This window comes from Pezoporus wallicus, unplaced genomic scaffold, assembly GCF_028554395.1.
Source record: "Pezoporus wallicus isolate ANWC-B61680 ecotype Strahan unplaced genomic scaffold, APGP_CSIRO_Pwel_v1 contig_5767, whole genome shotgun sequence".
Taxonomy (NCBI): Eukaryota; Metazoa; Chordata; class Aves; order Psittaciformes; family Psittacidae; genus Pezoporus; species Pezoporus wallicus.
This window is the reverse complement of record NW_026640599.1, coordinates 9,453,040-9,470,295: the sequence shown is the minus strand read 5'-3', so window position 1 is coordinate 9,470,295 and position 17,256 is coordinate 9,453,040. Positions and strand designations below refer to the sequence as shown.

The 17,256-nt window shown below is 39.2% G+C and overlaps 1 protein-coding gene across 1 annotated transcript in view; it reads right to left on the bottom strand.

Moving 5' to 3' along the window:
• Positions 1–17,256, bottom strand: part of PHEX (phosphate regulating endopeptidase X-linked) — a 95,119-nt gene that overhangs the window by 61,170 nt on the left and 16,693 nt on the right. Inside the window, exons 4-9 of the mRNA XM_057419614.1 lie at positions 10,825–10,911; positions 9,548–9,774; positions 5,910–5,978; positions 4,970–5,086; positions 1,591–1,674; positions 1,140–1,285 (exon numbers count right to left, since the gene is read on the bottom strand). Of these exons, the coding sequence (XP_057275597.1) occupies positions 1,140–1,285; positions 1,591–1,674; positions 4,970–5,086; positions 5,910–5,978; positions 9,548–9,774; positions 10,825–10,911 (730 nt within the window). The remainder of the gene's footprint in view (positions 1–1,139; positions 1,286–1,590; positions 1,675–4,969; positions 5,087–5,909; positions 5,979–9,547; positions 9,775–10,824; positions 10,912–17,256) is intronic.

The following is a 17,256-nucleotide window of genomic DNA, read 5'->3' as shown; positions in this document are numbered from 1 at the left end:
CACTTCCTGACCTGTGTGAGTCAGGAAGCTGGTATTGGGCTCTGCTGAAGACAGGCATTGCCATTCTCTCTAGTCATTATTCCAGCCTCCCTCTGTCATGTCACCAGCTGGCTTAACTCCTCTTCAGTACTCAGATTTTCCCTGAATAAGACCTTAACAGGAAAAGTCTCCAGGTATTTACCCTGTAGTTACGGAATAAATTTGTGTTTAAGTGCATTTGTAGAGAGGCAATAGCTAATTATCTGTTGTCTTGCTATATACACATCCTCTTAAATCACCACTTTATACCCAGTGATGTAACTAACTATGAGATACAAAAAAGCATGGACAGCCCAAAATATTTAGAAGACCTTCTTCAGTAGATTAAGATTGGTGGCACACTAATGATATCTGTTAGAATTTTATAAAGAAAGGATGTTTTGTTTATCTGAAGGCAGATCAATCATTTTTATTTTTTGTATTGTTCAATTTCTGTGTTATTTTTACAGGTACTACAAATTAATGTAAACATTCTGTCACTGGAGACACAGAGCAACAATATAATGCTTCTGAATTAGTCTTTTTTTCTGAAACATAAGCTTATTTGTGGCAGTACTGCATAATCAGCAAAAAATTATTTTTTGAAACAACAGCCTAACAATATTTTTTTAAAAGCTCAGAGACATGCCCCAACAGAGATCACTTGGATGACATCAATAATGATGTTTTGAAATCGGTTGTCATGTTCACATACACTTTTTCATCACACTGCCCAAAGGTGTGTTGCTTCCCTGTGCAAAGCACATCTACTATGTTTAATCTAAGCTACCTGCATGTTGCAACTATGTCCTATGGGTGTAAATAATCTGACAATGTACAAGACCCCATAAAAGTAAGAGATGCTGAATGCACCTGCAAAGAGCAGCTTTAATGCAACACGTTTTCCATAAATTAAGGTGTTGAAACTGCAAATTCTCCTGCTACACACAAGCTAATATCTATATCCTCATTCAGAAAAAACCAAACAGACCTTTTGCCTAGAGACTTGATTCCAAGATTATCTGAAACACATTAAAAAAAAAAAGCAAATAAAAAAAAAGAAAAACAGGAAAAGCGATGTCCTCTCATAAATGTGCGTGAAACTATCATAGGATCCTTACTTTTTCCTTTCATTTTCTAGTATCCTGAATAAATCTTTGAAGTACTGGGGAACACGGACAATCACATTTTCTGAAGGACCTATATCTTTGAGCTCAGGATAGAGTCTGGTGTCAATCACCTTCTTGATGTATCCCAGCCAGTCAAACTGCAATGACAAAAGAGAGGCTGGTTAAAGCAGATTATGAAGACAGATGATTTATTAACTAAAGTGCACCATTGAGAGCAATGGTCTCAAATCTTATGAAGACTTTAGAAACTATCTCATTTTGTCTTTACATGTGTTTTCAAACCTCAGTAAACTCGTAACTGTATTTAAAATGACATCTGCCATAATTGAGTACACACATTCCTGATGATGTTCCTTTAACATGCTGCTCTGACCACTAAAGGCAATCTAAATTACATAGGTTAGACATTAAAAGAATAGCTTTGCAATTATTCCCAACGAACCTGTGGAATCATGGCACTAAGCTCCGATATGTTCATTTTATTGTACATCACCTCACTTGTTCTATTTTCGTATGGAATCATGATCTGGGGAAAAAAAAAAAAAAAAATCAAAACCAAACCAAAATCATCAAAATAAGGTAAGTACCTGCTCTTACATTATTGCTGTCCATCATAAATCCTAGTGCAGAAATATCTCACCACCTGCTTTCCAAGCAAAACATTAACTTCCTTTTCTAAGGATGACATTTAACTAGGAGAAATGGAACACAGCCCATTGCCAGTTTAACTCATTACTGGGAAATTTAATGAGCTGCATGTCTTCTTTCAAGATATTAGACCAATTTTAGCTCTGATTGTTCTAAGGAAATGCATGCTGATTCATAAGAGGTAAAAGCATACTGAGACCACTAATATTTATTCACCCCATCATGTCAGGTAGAAGCCAGCTCCAAACTATATGGTTTAAAAGGTCAAATCTGAGATAGGTATGGTGGAATTGCATCTTGTCTCTTGGATTTGAACACTTTCTTGCTATGGCCTGTCTCTATCTGAGGGAAGAGCCAGATACATACAAGTATTTCTTCACTTTACTCCACCATCCTCATTACCAGAAAACCTGGGTATATAGGCCACACATGATCTAAAGCATTCTCCAACTAGGTCTCTCATCTGGGTGACCAGAGGAGCCAGCCCTCAGGATTTTCTCTAGTGCCAAAGCCCAAGGACACAGCAAAAAGAAACCCTAAACACAAAACAAGTCCTTTCGTAATTGACAAAGGACATTCAGATTCCAAGATGGCAGTATGATTCATAAGAGAAAAAAAAAAACAAGCACAAGACAGAGCTCAAAATTTTCTCAGTGTTCAAGAGAAACAAGAATTCCTGATGGCAATTCCATCCCTGCTCTAAGGTAAATCTTATATGACAGGCTGTACGCTATGCAGTTTAAAGAGGACAGAGGTCGACGCTAGAGTAACCATACAGCTGGTGGTTCTCCAACCAGAATTCTCCAGTAAGTGCCTGTGGTTTTACTATTGCTCAAGCCACTCAGAAAAAAATATAACTTTCTTCTCCCTTTTTGCTAATTTCATTTACCTGACAAGTCTCTAAACTCTTCTTGAACCTGTCTGCTCCCTTCCTCTCGAATCTTTTCCCCTTCCTCCAGAAATTCAAACCTAATTGAAATCTTCCTTGTATGTAATAAACTCTCTTGAAGCATGACACTTCTTCCTATATCCAAAGTATCCTTCCTTTATCCTTCCTGTCTCTTCCTGGACACATAAATTCTCCATTACATACATTCACTTAAAATGAATGCAGAGGAGCACAGAATATAGTAGAAGCCTAGAAGAAACAAACAGATCTCCTTCGAAATCATGGTAAATGTTTATACAAATCATTGTGCTCGTTAGGGATTATCCAAAACCCTTGTCCCTGGACTCATGCCTAATAATCTAGATATATTTTAAGAGTATTCATACTAAAGAGAAATTAGGTAACCATGAGCAAGTCAAGTGTGGCTTCTTGCATAATTATGCATTACAGAACCTGAGAAAATGACAGTTGCATGACTATGCATTACATGATCCATGTCATTGTATATGGTAACTGCACCTATATATTTTGTGGGTTAAAGCTCTGTAAGACATTTGCTAAGTAAAGCATTAGAGTTACCAGAAGCAGCAATGCATCTTCTTATCACATCACCAATAAACACAAAAACCAGTTTCTGTTTTTCAAGTCTACTGGGTCACTATGAAGTATATGCTCATTAGTCCATCTACATTGCATATCTGAAGCTGAATATTGGACTTTATTTAAGAGTCCGGCAAAATTTCATCTCTTTTGGCAGAGATGAAAACACTGATTTACTACTACTGTTAATGACCCTCAATTCTGTATAAACCACTAAGAAGCATCACTGCCTTTCCTCCTGCAGACTGCAACAGCAGAACCAGGGGAAAAGTACTCTGCTGCATCACCTGTCCTATGAAACAGGTTTCTCTTTTAACAGGATACTCAGCATTTCACAAGGGATAGCTTATTTCCATGGTGATATGAAGAAATAGCTCAGCTGACAGTTCTGCAAATCAGTGTCAAGTTTGTAGCCTTAACTTTTGCTGTTTTCCCAACACTGAGGTTAACTCTTCTCTCTAGCTTTAGAAGAAGTGGAAATGATAGTGGATTTGCAGCTCTGAGGAACAGGATTCCTGCAGCAGCCATACTGAAACAGGGCTATGGGGAAGCAGAAATGCTCCTTCAGCCTGCAATAGTCCTAATGCATAAATTAAAATCCACAAGGGGGTAAATAATGTCACCAAGTAAATAAGTCAGAACCAAGTACCAGGTTTAACTCTGCTTAGCTTTACCAAATTCAGTTGGTCTGCTAAATCAAAATTCATGGAGTTTCTCGGCCCCTCTCCAAAGGTGCCCCTTGAAGCAATTCAGGAGCTAACTGCCATGTGACTGTAACCACTGCCCTCTCGCTATCAAGCAGCAATGTCACACCTCAGTGTTGCACTGCTTTTAGACTGTTCAGAGAATCAGCCTGATCTGATTCTTGAATACATGGTAAAGTATTCTCAACATAACTGCACATCAGGGACTCAAATTCTGCCCAAGCTCAAAATTATAGAATCATAGACTCACAGAATTGTTTAGGTTGGGAAAGACCTTTCAGATCATTGAGTCCAACTGTAAACTTAGCACAGCCAAGTCCACCACTAAATCACGTCCCTAAGCACCTCATCTGCACATCTTTTACATACCTCCATGGATGGTGACTCAGCCACTTCCCTGGGCAGCCTGTTCCAGTGCTTGAAAACCCTTTTGGTGAAGAGATTTTTCCTAATATACAATCTAAAACTTCATACACTTGGCATCAGCCCATTGATCATAGGTTTCTAGCTGCACAGTGGCTTTCAATGCATTGGTGTAGATGCACTTGAGTTGAGCTATTGATGCCACCACATTTTGGAGGGGGAGAAGCCCAAATTCCTACATGACCATTCTCAGGTGTTTCTATGGTTTCCAATAGATCAATAACCCTTGTGTCTTTGCTGCCGCATGGATCTCCATCCTTTACCTCCACTGAGACGGCAAATCAAGCAACCTTGTCAGCACAGTCCTGCAAACACTGGAATGACAACCCTAGGCTTACCTCTAGTGAGTCTGGTTAACATAGGGTGGCACTGGAACAGGTTGCCCAAAGAAGTGGTAGACACTCCATCAAGTGGTAAATGCTCCATCCCTGGCAGTATTCAAGGCTAGACTGAAAAAATTATTGCTAAGGTTGTTGATATAATGGCTTTTCATTTTGAAGAAGTATTGCACTTTTGTGAGGTAAAAGCTAGCTTCAGGCCTGCATTAGGTTACCAACCTCAGCTATTTTAACTTCTAGTCTTAAAACCGATTTCATATCAGACTCAGCTCGTGAAGCATTTGCTCCCAGAAGCACTGCTGTATCAACCATGAACTGCAAAAAGGCATCTCGATACTGTAAAGAAACAAAAAGAGTAAAATTACCACTGGATTTATTGTGAGCACAGCTGTAGCAGTAGACCAGAAATGCCCAGCTATTGCAAAGTGTATAATACTTTGTACTTTCATGACCTAGCAACCAAAATTGTCCTTTCCTTACATTGAATGCCAGCTGTCATCAAGGAAAAAAGGAGAAATAACACTGTAAACATACTGCGCATAACAGAGAGATACCCACTGTGGTTCACGGAGTATAAATCTCAGGGAATGCAAATGACACTTCTGGATTAGACTGACAAAACTTACATCTCTTAAAGTGGGATTAGACAATGTGTATGAAAATCATACTTAACCTACCTGATTACTTTCTACAATTACATTAATTTCTTGGTGAAAGACAGGAGAGCAGTTCTGGTTGTTTACCAGGTTGAAAAAGTACAGGTTAGAGAAGTGCACATTGAAGTGGATAGAAAACGAGCCGAGTCAGATCCAGAGGATTGTGATCAGCAGCACAAAGACTTGGAGGACAGTCACTAGTATTGTACTCCAGACATCAACACTGCTTGAGCAGAGGGTTGGACAAGTTGAACTCTGGAGGCCCCTTCCAAGAAAGAACAAAAGCATGGGGACCCCAAGTCTTACAAAAATCTTCATTTGAGAAATTTTGCAAGAGTGTTTGTAGTGGTGGTATTTTCTGATAGAAGATACCCTGAAAAATTTTGATCCAAACAAGCTGCATTCCTTTCTGAGTCTGGAGTTTGAGAAAAAAAAGCAACAATGGAAAAAATGGAGGGGGGGGGGGGGAATAGTCATTCTCATGTCCTGTTAATGATACTTACAGATTTGGCTTCTGTGGTGTTCTCCAGGTAATCCTCTCGAGATGCAAGAGAGAGGCTTGCTTGGTCAAGCTGTTAAAAATGACAAGCAGCGTTCAGTGTGTAAATTCATCAGAATTCAAAGGTAGCCCAGTAAGAAACCTTGCAAGGTTTGTTCTTCTGGCAGTTATGGTAGATGTGTGAAAATATCTAATGCTTAATACATTGCACCAGCCTAAGTTTCACAGGATTTCAAAACAACAGAAAAATGTTATACTGTGCTGACAGACAATACTTAAATCACATCACTGTGATCTGGGAAGCCTCAGATGCCCACTGCAATATCTGAGCCACATACTACAGCAAAGAATCACCTACACAATGTATGTGTTTATGACTCTGTTAGCAAGCAGGTAATGCACTAGCACTGGGTCTACAGTTGGTGGTGATGACCATTCATCCTATAGATATTTCCGGGGTACAACAGTCAGCTTGAGACAAACACTAGTCTAGTACATGGACCAAGTTCTCATTAGGTACAGGAGCATATTTGCTGCTGTGTATCTGGAAAGCATCACTAGCCTTTTTGATCAAAATTAGGTTACACTTTTGATCTTCACCCTAGACCAGCACTAAGTGCTGTATTTGGGTTTATTGAACAGATGTACTAAAGCAGCTGGATATTAGCCACAGAAATTACTGCCCTTATGCACAGGAAATTGCTATGCCTCCAGTACACTAGCTAAAAACGTCTGGTAATTCCAGGTGGATCTTTGACTTCTACTTATATTTTTGACTTAAACATGGATCAAATTTGTTGGTCTACAGTCACCCATATATTGGAGTAAGGTTCTCAAGATAATTAAACCAGACCTGAAAGTTCATTGAGATCTGCGCTTAGCCTTTTGTGTGAAATGATTACATGGGAGAATTTGCTTACTATTTCAAGTTCCTCACCAGGCAAAACTCACAGCACAGCATCTATCTTAAAATCACCACTGGAAACTGAGATTTCTAAAAATATTTCAATTCAATGAGGTCAAGTTAGGGTATGGAAGCTGAAGCTGAAAAAATTCAGCCAGCATCCAGACTCTGAATAAGATACTAACTAGAGCAGAAAGAACAGTTTTGATGTTTTAAAATTGTTATTTTGATGCTGTATTTGCTTTTACAAGATAAGTCTAGTGAAGAGAGACTGTATTTATTAAAATAATTTCACAGTCTTTTTTAATCTAAATCCTGCATCATTTATATTTCACATTTTCTACATTTATAAAAATGACCTAAATAAATACAACCTAGAATCTAAAAATGAATTAATGAATGTCATTTTTTCCTCTACTTGTTGATGTTCTCAACCTTTAAAGCATACCATAAATAAATAAATAAACCACCCACTAAAAGGAGAGTAGTTGTGATGCTCAGTGCAACCCTGATTCTTTGAAAAATAATATCACCTTTTTTCATATCAAAGCAAAAATAATATACTCTTATGCTCTGCATGTGTGTGTCCTGGTAATAGTCAACTTCAGATGATTTGATCTATTTCAATTATGTGATTGTTGCATAAAATGCTTATCCAAATTTTCCTGGCTGAAGGGTTACATTTGACAACACATTGAAACCAAGAAGCACAAATATGAAATATAAACAAAAAAGTTCACCAACTTCTTCAGCTCTCAAAAAAAAAAAAGAAAAGACCATGTTGAAACCTGAACAAAGTTTTATTTGGAATTTCTACTTTTTGTCTGATCCACTCATGATTTTGCAATGCTGAACAAAAAGAATTTTGCAATAGAGCCATTTTCACAGGCATATTTGAAACACTCTGTGGTATTACTCTGCTCCTCTGGGAATTTGTTAAAACACGAACAAAGTCAAATACTGTCGGATACATTCTGCAGATCAAGATTTAGTAAAATTTACAACAACAGAATACCCTATGGAATAATAGATCATTTATACCACGTAGTGCTTCAGTTATTTAGATGTCTAATTTTTAGGTGCCACTAAGCATACTGAGTGAAGATACTATATAAATATATAAAGGGGGAGTGTCACGAGGATGGAGCCAGGCTCTACTCAGTGGCAAACAATGATAGGACAAGGGGTAATGGGTACAAACTGGAACACAAGAGGTTCCACTTAAACTTGAGAAGAAACTTCTTCTCAGTGAGGGTGACGGAACACTGGAACAGGCTGCCCAGGGAGGTTGTGGAGTCTCCTTCCCTGGAGACATTCAAAACCCGCCTGGACACATTCCTGTGTAACATTATCTAGGTGTTCCTGCTCCGGCAGGGGGATTGGACTAGATGATCTTTCGAGGTCCCTTCCAATCTCTAGCATACTGTGATACTGTGATACTGCCAGGTATAATTTGTTTCCAAGAGACCAGGAACAAGGATATAACTGCCCAGCCTTTTGTTGACAGGTGACTTGTCCTGAAATATCATGACAAGAGACAACTAAATAGCTCTCCTGATTCTACTGTTTCAGTTCTTTTAAAGAAATCTCCAGGCAAAGTGGTCCTCACAGGATCTGAACAATGTCTTAGCAGTGTGACATCTTTAATACAGAGAACTGTTGATCTGCTGTTGACCTGACTATTCAGCAAAATGTCCTAGAGATGGGGAAAAGTTACCCTTCAAATATATACCAGGTTAATGCCTCAGTCAAAAGGCATTTCAAAAAACTGTCTCAGAATCAACATCCACTCTAGTACCACCACAGTTAACTGCTGTTTGATCCTCAAGTACAGCGTATTCCTGACTACATCCCTACAACTAGCCAAGATGCTAGCAATGTAAGGATCATAGATCCTATTTTGCTGTGATGAATGGCATCATAACTTTCTTCTTTGTCCTTTCGCTCTTGCTTTCATAAACTATTTTCTTGTAGCAGTGTAGGGCTGGTCTGCTCTGGCTACTGATCTGTACTTCTTAAACAGCAATGCATCCGGCCCAGGCAATCACTCTTGCCACAGTGACATCTCACAGTAATAAAACTCTCCCTGGAGTTTTGTCAGACTACAGTGAGGCAACATTTCTAGGGTCTTTTTCTCAGTAATCTAAACTGTTGTGTAATGCCATGCACTATTAACAAACTGGTAACCCTTTGGTCCAAAAGCTATAACATTTCAGTAACAGGATCAATCCTGTATTTCAGGTTTAATAGTGCTTGGGATACACCTGTGCTATTATATGCAGTATAGGCACAAAGCAATGTGTTTCTATCTCAAGAAAAATAGCTCAAGCTATATGCTATTGATGCATCATTCTTCATCTTCACAAACACAAAACATTCTTCATGTAACTGATGAGTCATAAGCAGCAGTCATAAGCAGCACACAAGAACACCACCTGGACTAGATGTGCGCCTTTCTCATTTTCATGTACCTACACCCTGAACATTGGTCCAATGAGAACTTTTTACCTTGTTTGTCATTTGAAAGAAGAAAATATCCTTTACAGAAATATTTTTCAATAGCATGTGGTTCCTAGTGGTTTCTACCTTCCCACAAATCACCTCCTATGTACATCTGTAAATCAGTAGATAACACCAACAATAATCAAGTGTAAACATTTGGTATGCAAACATGTTTTTTAAAAAATGAGACCACAAGATACCATGCAAAGTAACCCATTAGATGTGTTATCCAGTACCTTCAGGATATAACGATTGGAGATTTTGTCATCAGCAGCCACATATAAACGGATGAAGACAGAGTTACTGTGTTGACCACGAAGAGTTGCCAAGGCTTGGACTAAGCTAAACCTCCTTTCTGACCATAGCCCTTCAGGTCCAATGTTGGATTCCAGCACAGGCCACTGGAAAGGTGAGTGTCTCAGTATACTTAACAGGGGTTTCACGTCAGCTTTTTCAATTTTATCTGAAATGTCAAAGTATGACAACAATTACATTCCAGACAATTCAAATCCAGTGGCAGCCGCACAAGCACAAAGATTTATCGGTGTTGATTGACTTCTAGGCAAGACAAAGCACAAAAGCTGAAACCCAAAGGCTCTGCTATTCCTGTAAGCACAGAAGAATGGGAGTCCAAACCAGTTTATCTGCATCAAGAAAAAGAGACAAATCAGTGCCTTTCAAAAAGGGCAAGGGCTAGAATTAAATAAATTAAAAAAAAAAAAATCCTCACTTAAGAACGAGCATAGGAACTTCACTATTTCTGGGAGGGAGCTATTGTACTTAATCAAAGCTAGAGAGGTCAGCATCTTGGCACCGAGGTTGCAGGGCAGGCTGTCTCAATTGCTGACAGTCAGTCTCAGGCTGTGCTGTAAGAAAATTGTGCAGGAAATAGTCTGAAAGAGTCAGGACAAAGGGCACTCCCAACTCATCTTTCACCCATGCAGATACATAAGGTAGTGATGTGTCCCAGACTAGTGTGCATCACCTTTCAGCAACATTTCAAACTCAGGAAAATCATTCCACATATGTGGCTATATGGGTCCTTCTCCAAACTTGCTTGGCTCATTAGTTCATTTTAAGCTAAAGAGTCACGGGCTGTCTGTACCCAGCCCTGTGGAAGAGTTTTGATCAAGTAAATTTAAAGAAAGGTAGAAGATACTAAGCAATAGGGTCTTGAAAGTGTCAGTATGAAATTTCATCAGAGGATTCCGCTGATTTACTAGGCGCTACCCCCACAACTCCAAGGCATGGTTTGGCATACTTTTGCAGAGGTAAACATCCCTTCACAGTTTTCTGACAAGCAGAGGTCTCCATAAAACTGACTTCTTGTGCCTTGGTGTACCTCAGTCTTGATAGACACCTTCAGAAATATGTAGAAAATCCTCCATGTTCAGTTGAATCACTGAAATCTGTGCCTCTGCACAAAGCTTTACTGTCCTCAGCAGAGAGCGAAAAGGCCTGCTTTATAAACACAGGTAATATATATGTGTTCCTCTCAAATCAGGCCACTTACTCTCATTCATGCAGGATGCATAAAGGATCTTGGCCTTCTGCACAGCTTCACTGTCTCGCCTTTTGCTGATGGGTTTCTCAAGCAATGCTGAAAAAAAACCAAATTATTTTCAATGCATCAAAAAATGTAGAAACTGTCTGTTTGTCTGTCCCAGCATTTACTTTAATCGTAGCGTTTAATTAAGGTTGAGGTTCTGTGTATATTTTCTTAAGCAGTAACAAAGACATAATTGCACTTATTTCGATCCCCAACAGAGAATAACTATTTATTTATTTATTTATTTATTTATTTTTAAGAGGACAGATTTAAAGGCAGGTAACAGATACTGCGTATGACTCATCCTCTCAAACGGCAACCCTTAGCAAAATGAGTGGATAGTGAATCACGGGATGAGGATGGAAGGGAACCAGTGAATAGGGCAGGGAGGCAGAGAGTCTTTCAAGTGGCTCAGCCTCTGGTGTTGGTATGTTATGAAATTGGGGTCTAACAGAGATGACAGAATCCCAGGAACGAGACCAGTGGCATTCACTTTTGCCAGATCTGCTGCTGTTGAAAAAAGTAGCAGAGAACTACCCTGTGGCTGTCAAACACACACAGCCTCAGTCTTGTAAATGACAAAGATGGCCAAGTGTCCAACTATTACCTGAAAAGCTACACTACATAGCTCCCTCACACTGTGGGTATCAGTCTCCTTGGTGACCGAAAGCCAAACTAGCTTTTCTAAACCATCATCTCTCTCTACTGCTTGCATTCCCCACATTTCCTTATGGAAGTATAATAGCGTGAAAACTGCATGTGAATCTGAGCAGTCCACTTTCAGCTGCCTCAAGCCATTTTATCCAAGCTGTAAATCAGCCATGATGCAGCTGCAGATACCCATACTACAACTAAATACAGAGGCAACTTAGCTTCAACAAGATCTATCTGCTTAGGTGCAGCATAGCATTAGCACTTCCATGGTGAAGAAAAGCAGAGTAGTACTTAAGCACAGCACAGAAACCTAGTAAACCCTGTTGGACCTCACCTGGTTTTGTAAGACCCAAACAGGTCCTGCACAGCATTAGCTTATTGTTACTAGGACTACTGGAAAGAGTGGCTTTGCTGGAACCATCCCAAGTCCCTCCTGCTGAATGCTCAGCCAGAGCTAAAATGTCTTAAAAAATTCAGAAGTGCCTTCTCTGTGCTATGGTTTCAAATGAGTAAAGGCACAGTGCAGATTGGCCCTGTGTATTGAGCTAAGAAGCATGCCATACACAAAAGGGGGAAAAATGTGCAAAAGAAGATTCCCAGGTCCATACTGCTGACCTCAAACTGTTTAGTAGTCAAAGAATGCCCTGGTGATGAGAAAATGCCACTTGTATGCTCCCTTCAATCCTTTTTCTCCTTAAAAAAAAAAATAAAATAAAACCACAACACACCCCACCCCCCCCCAAATAAAAGAAACAAAAAAAAAAAAACCCAACAAAACAACCAAAACCAAGTCAAACTCATTTGCTTGGATCCCTGGGAGATGTAATGAGATCCTTCTCTCTTATTTATAGATAAGATTTTCCCTAAAAATACTGCTGGATACAATTCCCAATAGTTTTGGCTTCAAATCCTCAGCTTGTTAAATACAATATAATGCAAATCATCAACACATATCTTCAATGTCCACAGTTCTTAGTAGAATAATTGGACCTGTTCGTGTTTTAAGAATGGCATTTTAAAAGAAACCGTAACTGAAACCTCCATTAAACTGAGGATGAAAAAAATACACTCCTATTAAAGCCGTTGCAATAACTTTTGTTCCTTGCCAGTGAACTGCACAGCCATGAAATTTTGAAGCTAATAAAATTCAATGGCTGAAGCCCAGCTAAAGCTCAGGAGAGATGCAGAGGATGAGATTCAGTAAAACAAAATAAACTCTAGGAATACACTTGCATCAAATCCTGTTAAAATCAGACCTGATGTTTTCCCATCAAGCCATTTTATTATGCAACAGAAGAAGCTGTAACACTCCTTGCTCTATTGCAAAGGATGAGGTAGGGTAGATGCTGTCAATTTGCTAAGAATTCATTTATGAAGAAAATTCTTGGTTCTGATGATGTACAGTCCAGTGATCAAACAATGAAAGCTTTGATAAGGTGGTTGAATCCTGCTGTCACTGATATAGAGGATGTGATCCAGGAGTGCTCTTCAGGCTATGAAGTTTTCACAGCCTTAATCTTAAGCTTCCAGAGAGATTTATAAGCTCAAACTTGGAGCAATGGTTACATCCACTTGATTTCTGCATTAGCTAGTATAAAATCCAATACAAGGTCTAGAATTTCACTTCTTATTTAACTCATAAATACATATGGATTATATATGTCCTTGAATATCTAACTTCTTCTTAAAGAAGAAAAGCAAGAAAAGACAAGAAGCAACGTATGCTAATCAAAAATATGGGTAATCAATTAGGCTACCTACCATTTGCTGTATCCATGGAAAGAAAGTCAGTACTGTGAATGAAATCAATGTAGACACATCAAGCTATCTTTAAATTAGCAATGTCAGGTACTGTGAGTAGCTTCGCCATAGCAGCAGGTTGCAGCAGCCCCCCTCCTGCACTGAGCATTTCTGATCATGTGGGTCAGTGCATGCCAAGTTCTGCAGCACAGCATTCTGGAGAGCTGGAGCCCCTCTGAAAAAATTCAGCTCTTAATTATATCTGGCTGGAAAGACGCTTCCCACCTTGAAAAATTTTAATGGCTTCAGATACTTTCCCTTTGGACACCAGAATGAAAGCAAAACCTACAAGGTTTTCTAAGGGATAGGAAGAGAAAGACCACCACACATCAATTAATGTTCAGCTTCATGAGATAATCACAGACCTGCTGTTTAGTTCCCCACTCTGTCTTTCCAATCACCTGCTCTCACCCCTCACTAGGGGATTCTGTATTTGTACAAATACACTGAGAAGTTCAGTTTAGCAGGCTTTTCTCAAGCCCAGGAGCTGGAGTTAAAAACTGTGGCCAAGTTAGGGAGATCAGGGTTACCAGCATTTTGACTAAAGCAGTTTTCTCAGTCCTGAGAAGGATATTGAGTTTGTTCTTATTGCAACTTATTTCTTTTTCTTTAACTTAGCCTTCTTTCAAATTAAAAGCTCCAATGCCCCGAAGCAATATTCCAGTTTAGGACTCCAAACATTTATTTTTAAATAAGATTTTTTAGGAACAAATTGTTTTGGCCAGACAAGAAACACACAGCACTCCAATGATATGAAAAAACAGCCCTTGAAATAATAGTTCATTTGTTAGCTCCCAGTTAAATGTCACAGTTCTAGAGTTGGAATTTAGCTTTAGAGATTAAAAAAAAACCACAATCTAAGCTGATTTACAACCTTCTGAAAAAGAACAGAATCATTATTAGCATGAACCACAATTTAACAACTTATTGCAGCTACTGACCCACAACACCAGCCTGCCAATAATACGAAGCAGAAAATCACAGCAAAAAGTCACCAGGACATGCAAAGAGAGCCAGGGTAGCTTAAGCCACCTTGAATATAAAGTCAATGATCATGTTTCCCCAACCAAACATGAAGTACATGTTTGAATGCAAAGCAGCTCTTATTTAGTCATATCTCTTACTTCCTTCACTTTCAAATTAATTCCAAAGTCATTCTTTAAGACAAAAGGGATCTTGGCCTGTGCTCCTGATCTCAGCCCCTAATTGTCCATGTTTCCATATGCACAGGATGTCCACACACAAAATTTGTGCTTTCCTTCGCTTAAAACTTAGTTATGGCAAGTGTCAAAACCTAATGGTAATTCTGCTCCTCAGCACTGAAATACCGTAACTCATCTTATTAAGCAACTACCACTTATACAGTCAGCAACTGGCTAAAGGTGTTCATGATATCTTAAAATTTCTGAGGTTGTAAATTGTTTCATCATTCATTTTCTTCTAGCCAGGGGATGAGGGCAGGGAGGTTGCCATTGCAAATCAAAGTTCTTGCACTTCTGGCAGCCCAGGTTGGCTTTGCATCATTGTTTTCCCTGGCTCTTGTACAAAACACAAAGACTCAACATCACCAACAACAAAACACTCCATAGCTGGGAATGACCTTCAGTTGTCTGAATGGTAGATGCTCAGATAGACAGCCAAGGAAGAAAAGCCACAGCTGGGATAGGGGCGTGGGGAGCTGGGGTTGGGAAGGGAAGGAAGAGAGTTTAAAGAGTTTATATTGAGTTGCCTTCAGACACTTTTTTTTTTTCCAGGGCAAGAGCACTAAAAAAGGCCAGCTTCCTGTGGTTTACTACTCTGCAGTAAATAGCAATCATCTGCTGTTAAAAGTGAGAGCAAGGCACTTTACAAAGTAAGCTTTGCTGGTGTGTGTGTGTTTATTTAACTGCATACTATTCTGAAGCTGCTAAGAATAGTCTTGTGGCTAAGTGTCACCTTTAATCTAACTTTCCATTTCTAGCCCTTGTTGATTTTCCAGCCTACTGTCTTTCAGAGCTTCACTTTGGTTTTCAACTGCTGCATTTTATTTACAGTACTGAGAAATCCTGTACCTTTCTGTCTTCAGACTTGGAGTGCATTAAAAGGGGATTGTACAGCCAGATTTGCAGGGAAAAGAATCATACATACCATTTATTCAGATTAGAAATATTGATTCAATTTATCAGTGTGATCTGCAAATTGTATATATTCTATACACTATCAGACAGTATTCTAACATATACAGTTGAGTTGCATTCTTGAGAGACACTGTGATTTGCTAAGCTATTTCTTGTTCTAGAGCGAAAAAAGGAAGATTTCTCTGCAATTTCCAACCCCAGATATGGAGAATACATTGCGCTAGTAAAGATAGTAACACCTTTTTTTTTTTCCATTATCCTTCTACAAACATCTTCTGTATGTGGAAAATGCAAACTGAAGTGTTTGCACAGTGATATAAGATGGTGATCTGAAATATATTATAATACTTTATATCTTGAAAAAAAAAACAAACAACTGCATGTGCAAATGTCCCAGTGGGAATATGCTTGGGCTTTAAACAAAAAACCCCAAAACTATACAAGAGCCCAAAGGGAACATCCCATTTCCTCCAAAGTTGTAACTCGGGAAGAGTGAAAAGCTGGAAACAGACAACTAATTCAGCATGAACTCCCAGAGCAACACAAGCATCAGTCTTGGACTGCAAAAAGAGAAAAGCATCAGATGGGGAGATTATCTTATTGTTGTACACAGACTGGTGAGACAGACTGGAACACTACCTGCCCTTTGGCTGTCCATACTGTAAAAACAATGTTGAACAGCTGGACAGGGTGCAGAAAACATCACAACCATTTGGTTTTTCTTTGAGTGGAGTATCTTGAGAAATAGAAGGGCAAGGGGAAGCCATTTAGTGAGGGAGCATTATCTGTCTCATGAGAGATGGTGGAAGGGTGATTGAATCACAGCATGAAAGCACTCCACCCTTAGAAAAATCTTGGTGCCAAAGAGGTCTTTATCGAAAAAAGGCGCAGAGAAAACTAACAGTTGGAAGATGAAGACAAATTTAGCAGTGACAGTGATTAATCACTGGAGCCAAGCGACCAGAGGAGATAATGGCTTCTCTAACCCTTAACGTCTTCAAGACTTGATGCATTTCTGGATGATCAGCTTTAGCCAATGTGAATTATGTTTTATCCCAGTGCAAGCTATTGAGCTTCATTACACAGGTAATGTAATTGTCTGTGATACAAGAAAGGTCATAAGAGATAATCTAATGGTTACTCCTGGAGTTGCACTTTATACATTTAGGATAAGGATCTCAAAGCACTCTTAGACATCTGGGACCAAGGAGGTACAGACATTATCCATTGTTGCAGACAAAGAAAGTGAGCCACAGAGGATAAATTCCTCCTTATCTAATTCATATCAGAGTCCTACTGATTGTAATGGTGCTCCTTTATGAGCTTGCTGAAGCTGATCCAAACACTCAAAGGGCTTGATGTTTTGGAGATGGTGAATGCCCCTTTAGTCCCTTTAATGTCAGTGACAGTGGGAGTTGGTCAGCACTGCTTAGATGATGCTCAGTACTACAACTGAAAACAGTTTGTAATGTATTGTTTCCAGAAGCAGATCCAGAAAACAGCCCAAAGACTTCTCATATACCCATGCCTTCCCATTCACTGGGCCAAAGGCAGAAGCTGCTCTGTTGTCCACAGTAAGGCCCTATAAAAGCCTTAATGCAATAGCACACTCTCCCTTTGGTTTGGGTAGCAGTAGACAGCAACCAGTATTTGCTCCATATTGCATGTTTATGAGCTTCAGTTTCTTAGACCAAAATACAGGAATTCTGCCTGTGGAAAGGGAATTTCTTTGCAAAATAATGATGACAGAAAAGGTGGATATTTGTTTCAATTTTTGAACAATACTTTGTTCTTCACCCTCCTCTCTATGCTGGTCTACACCTAT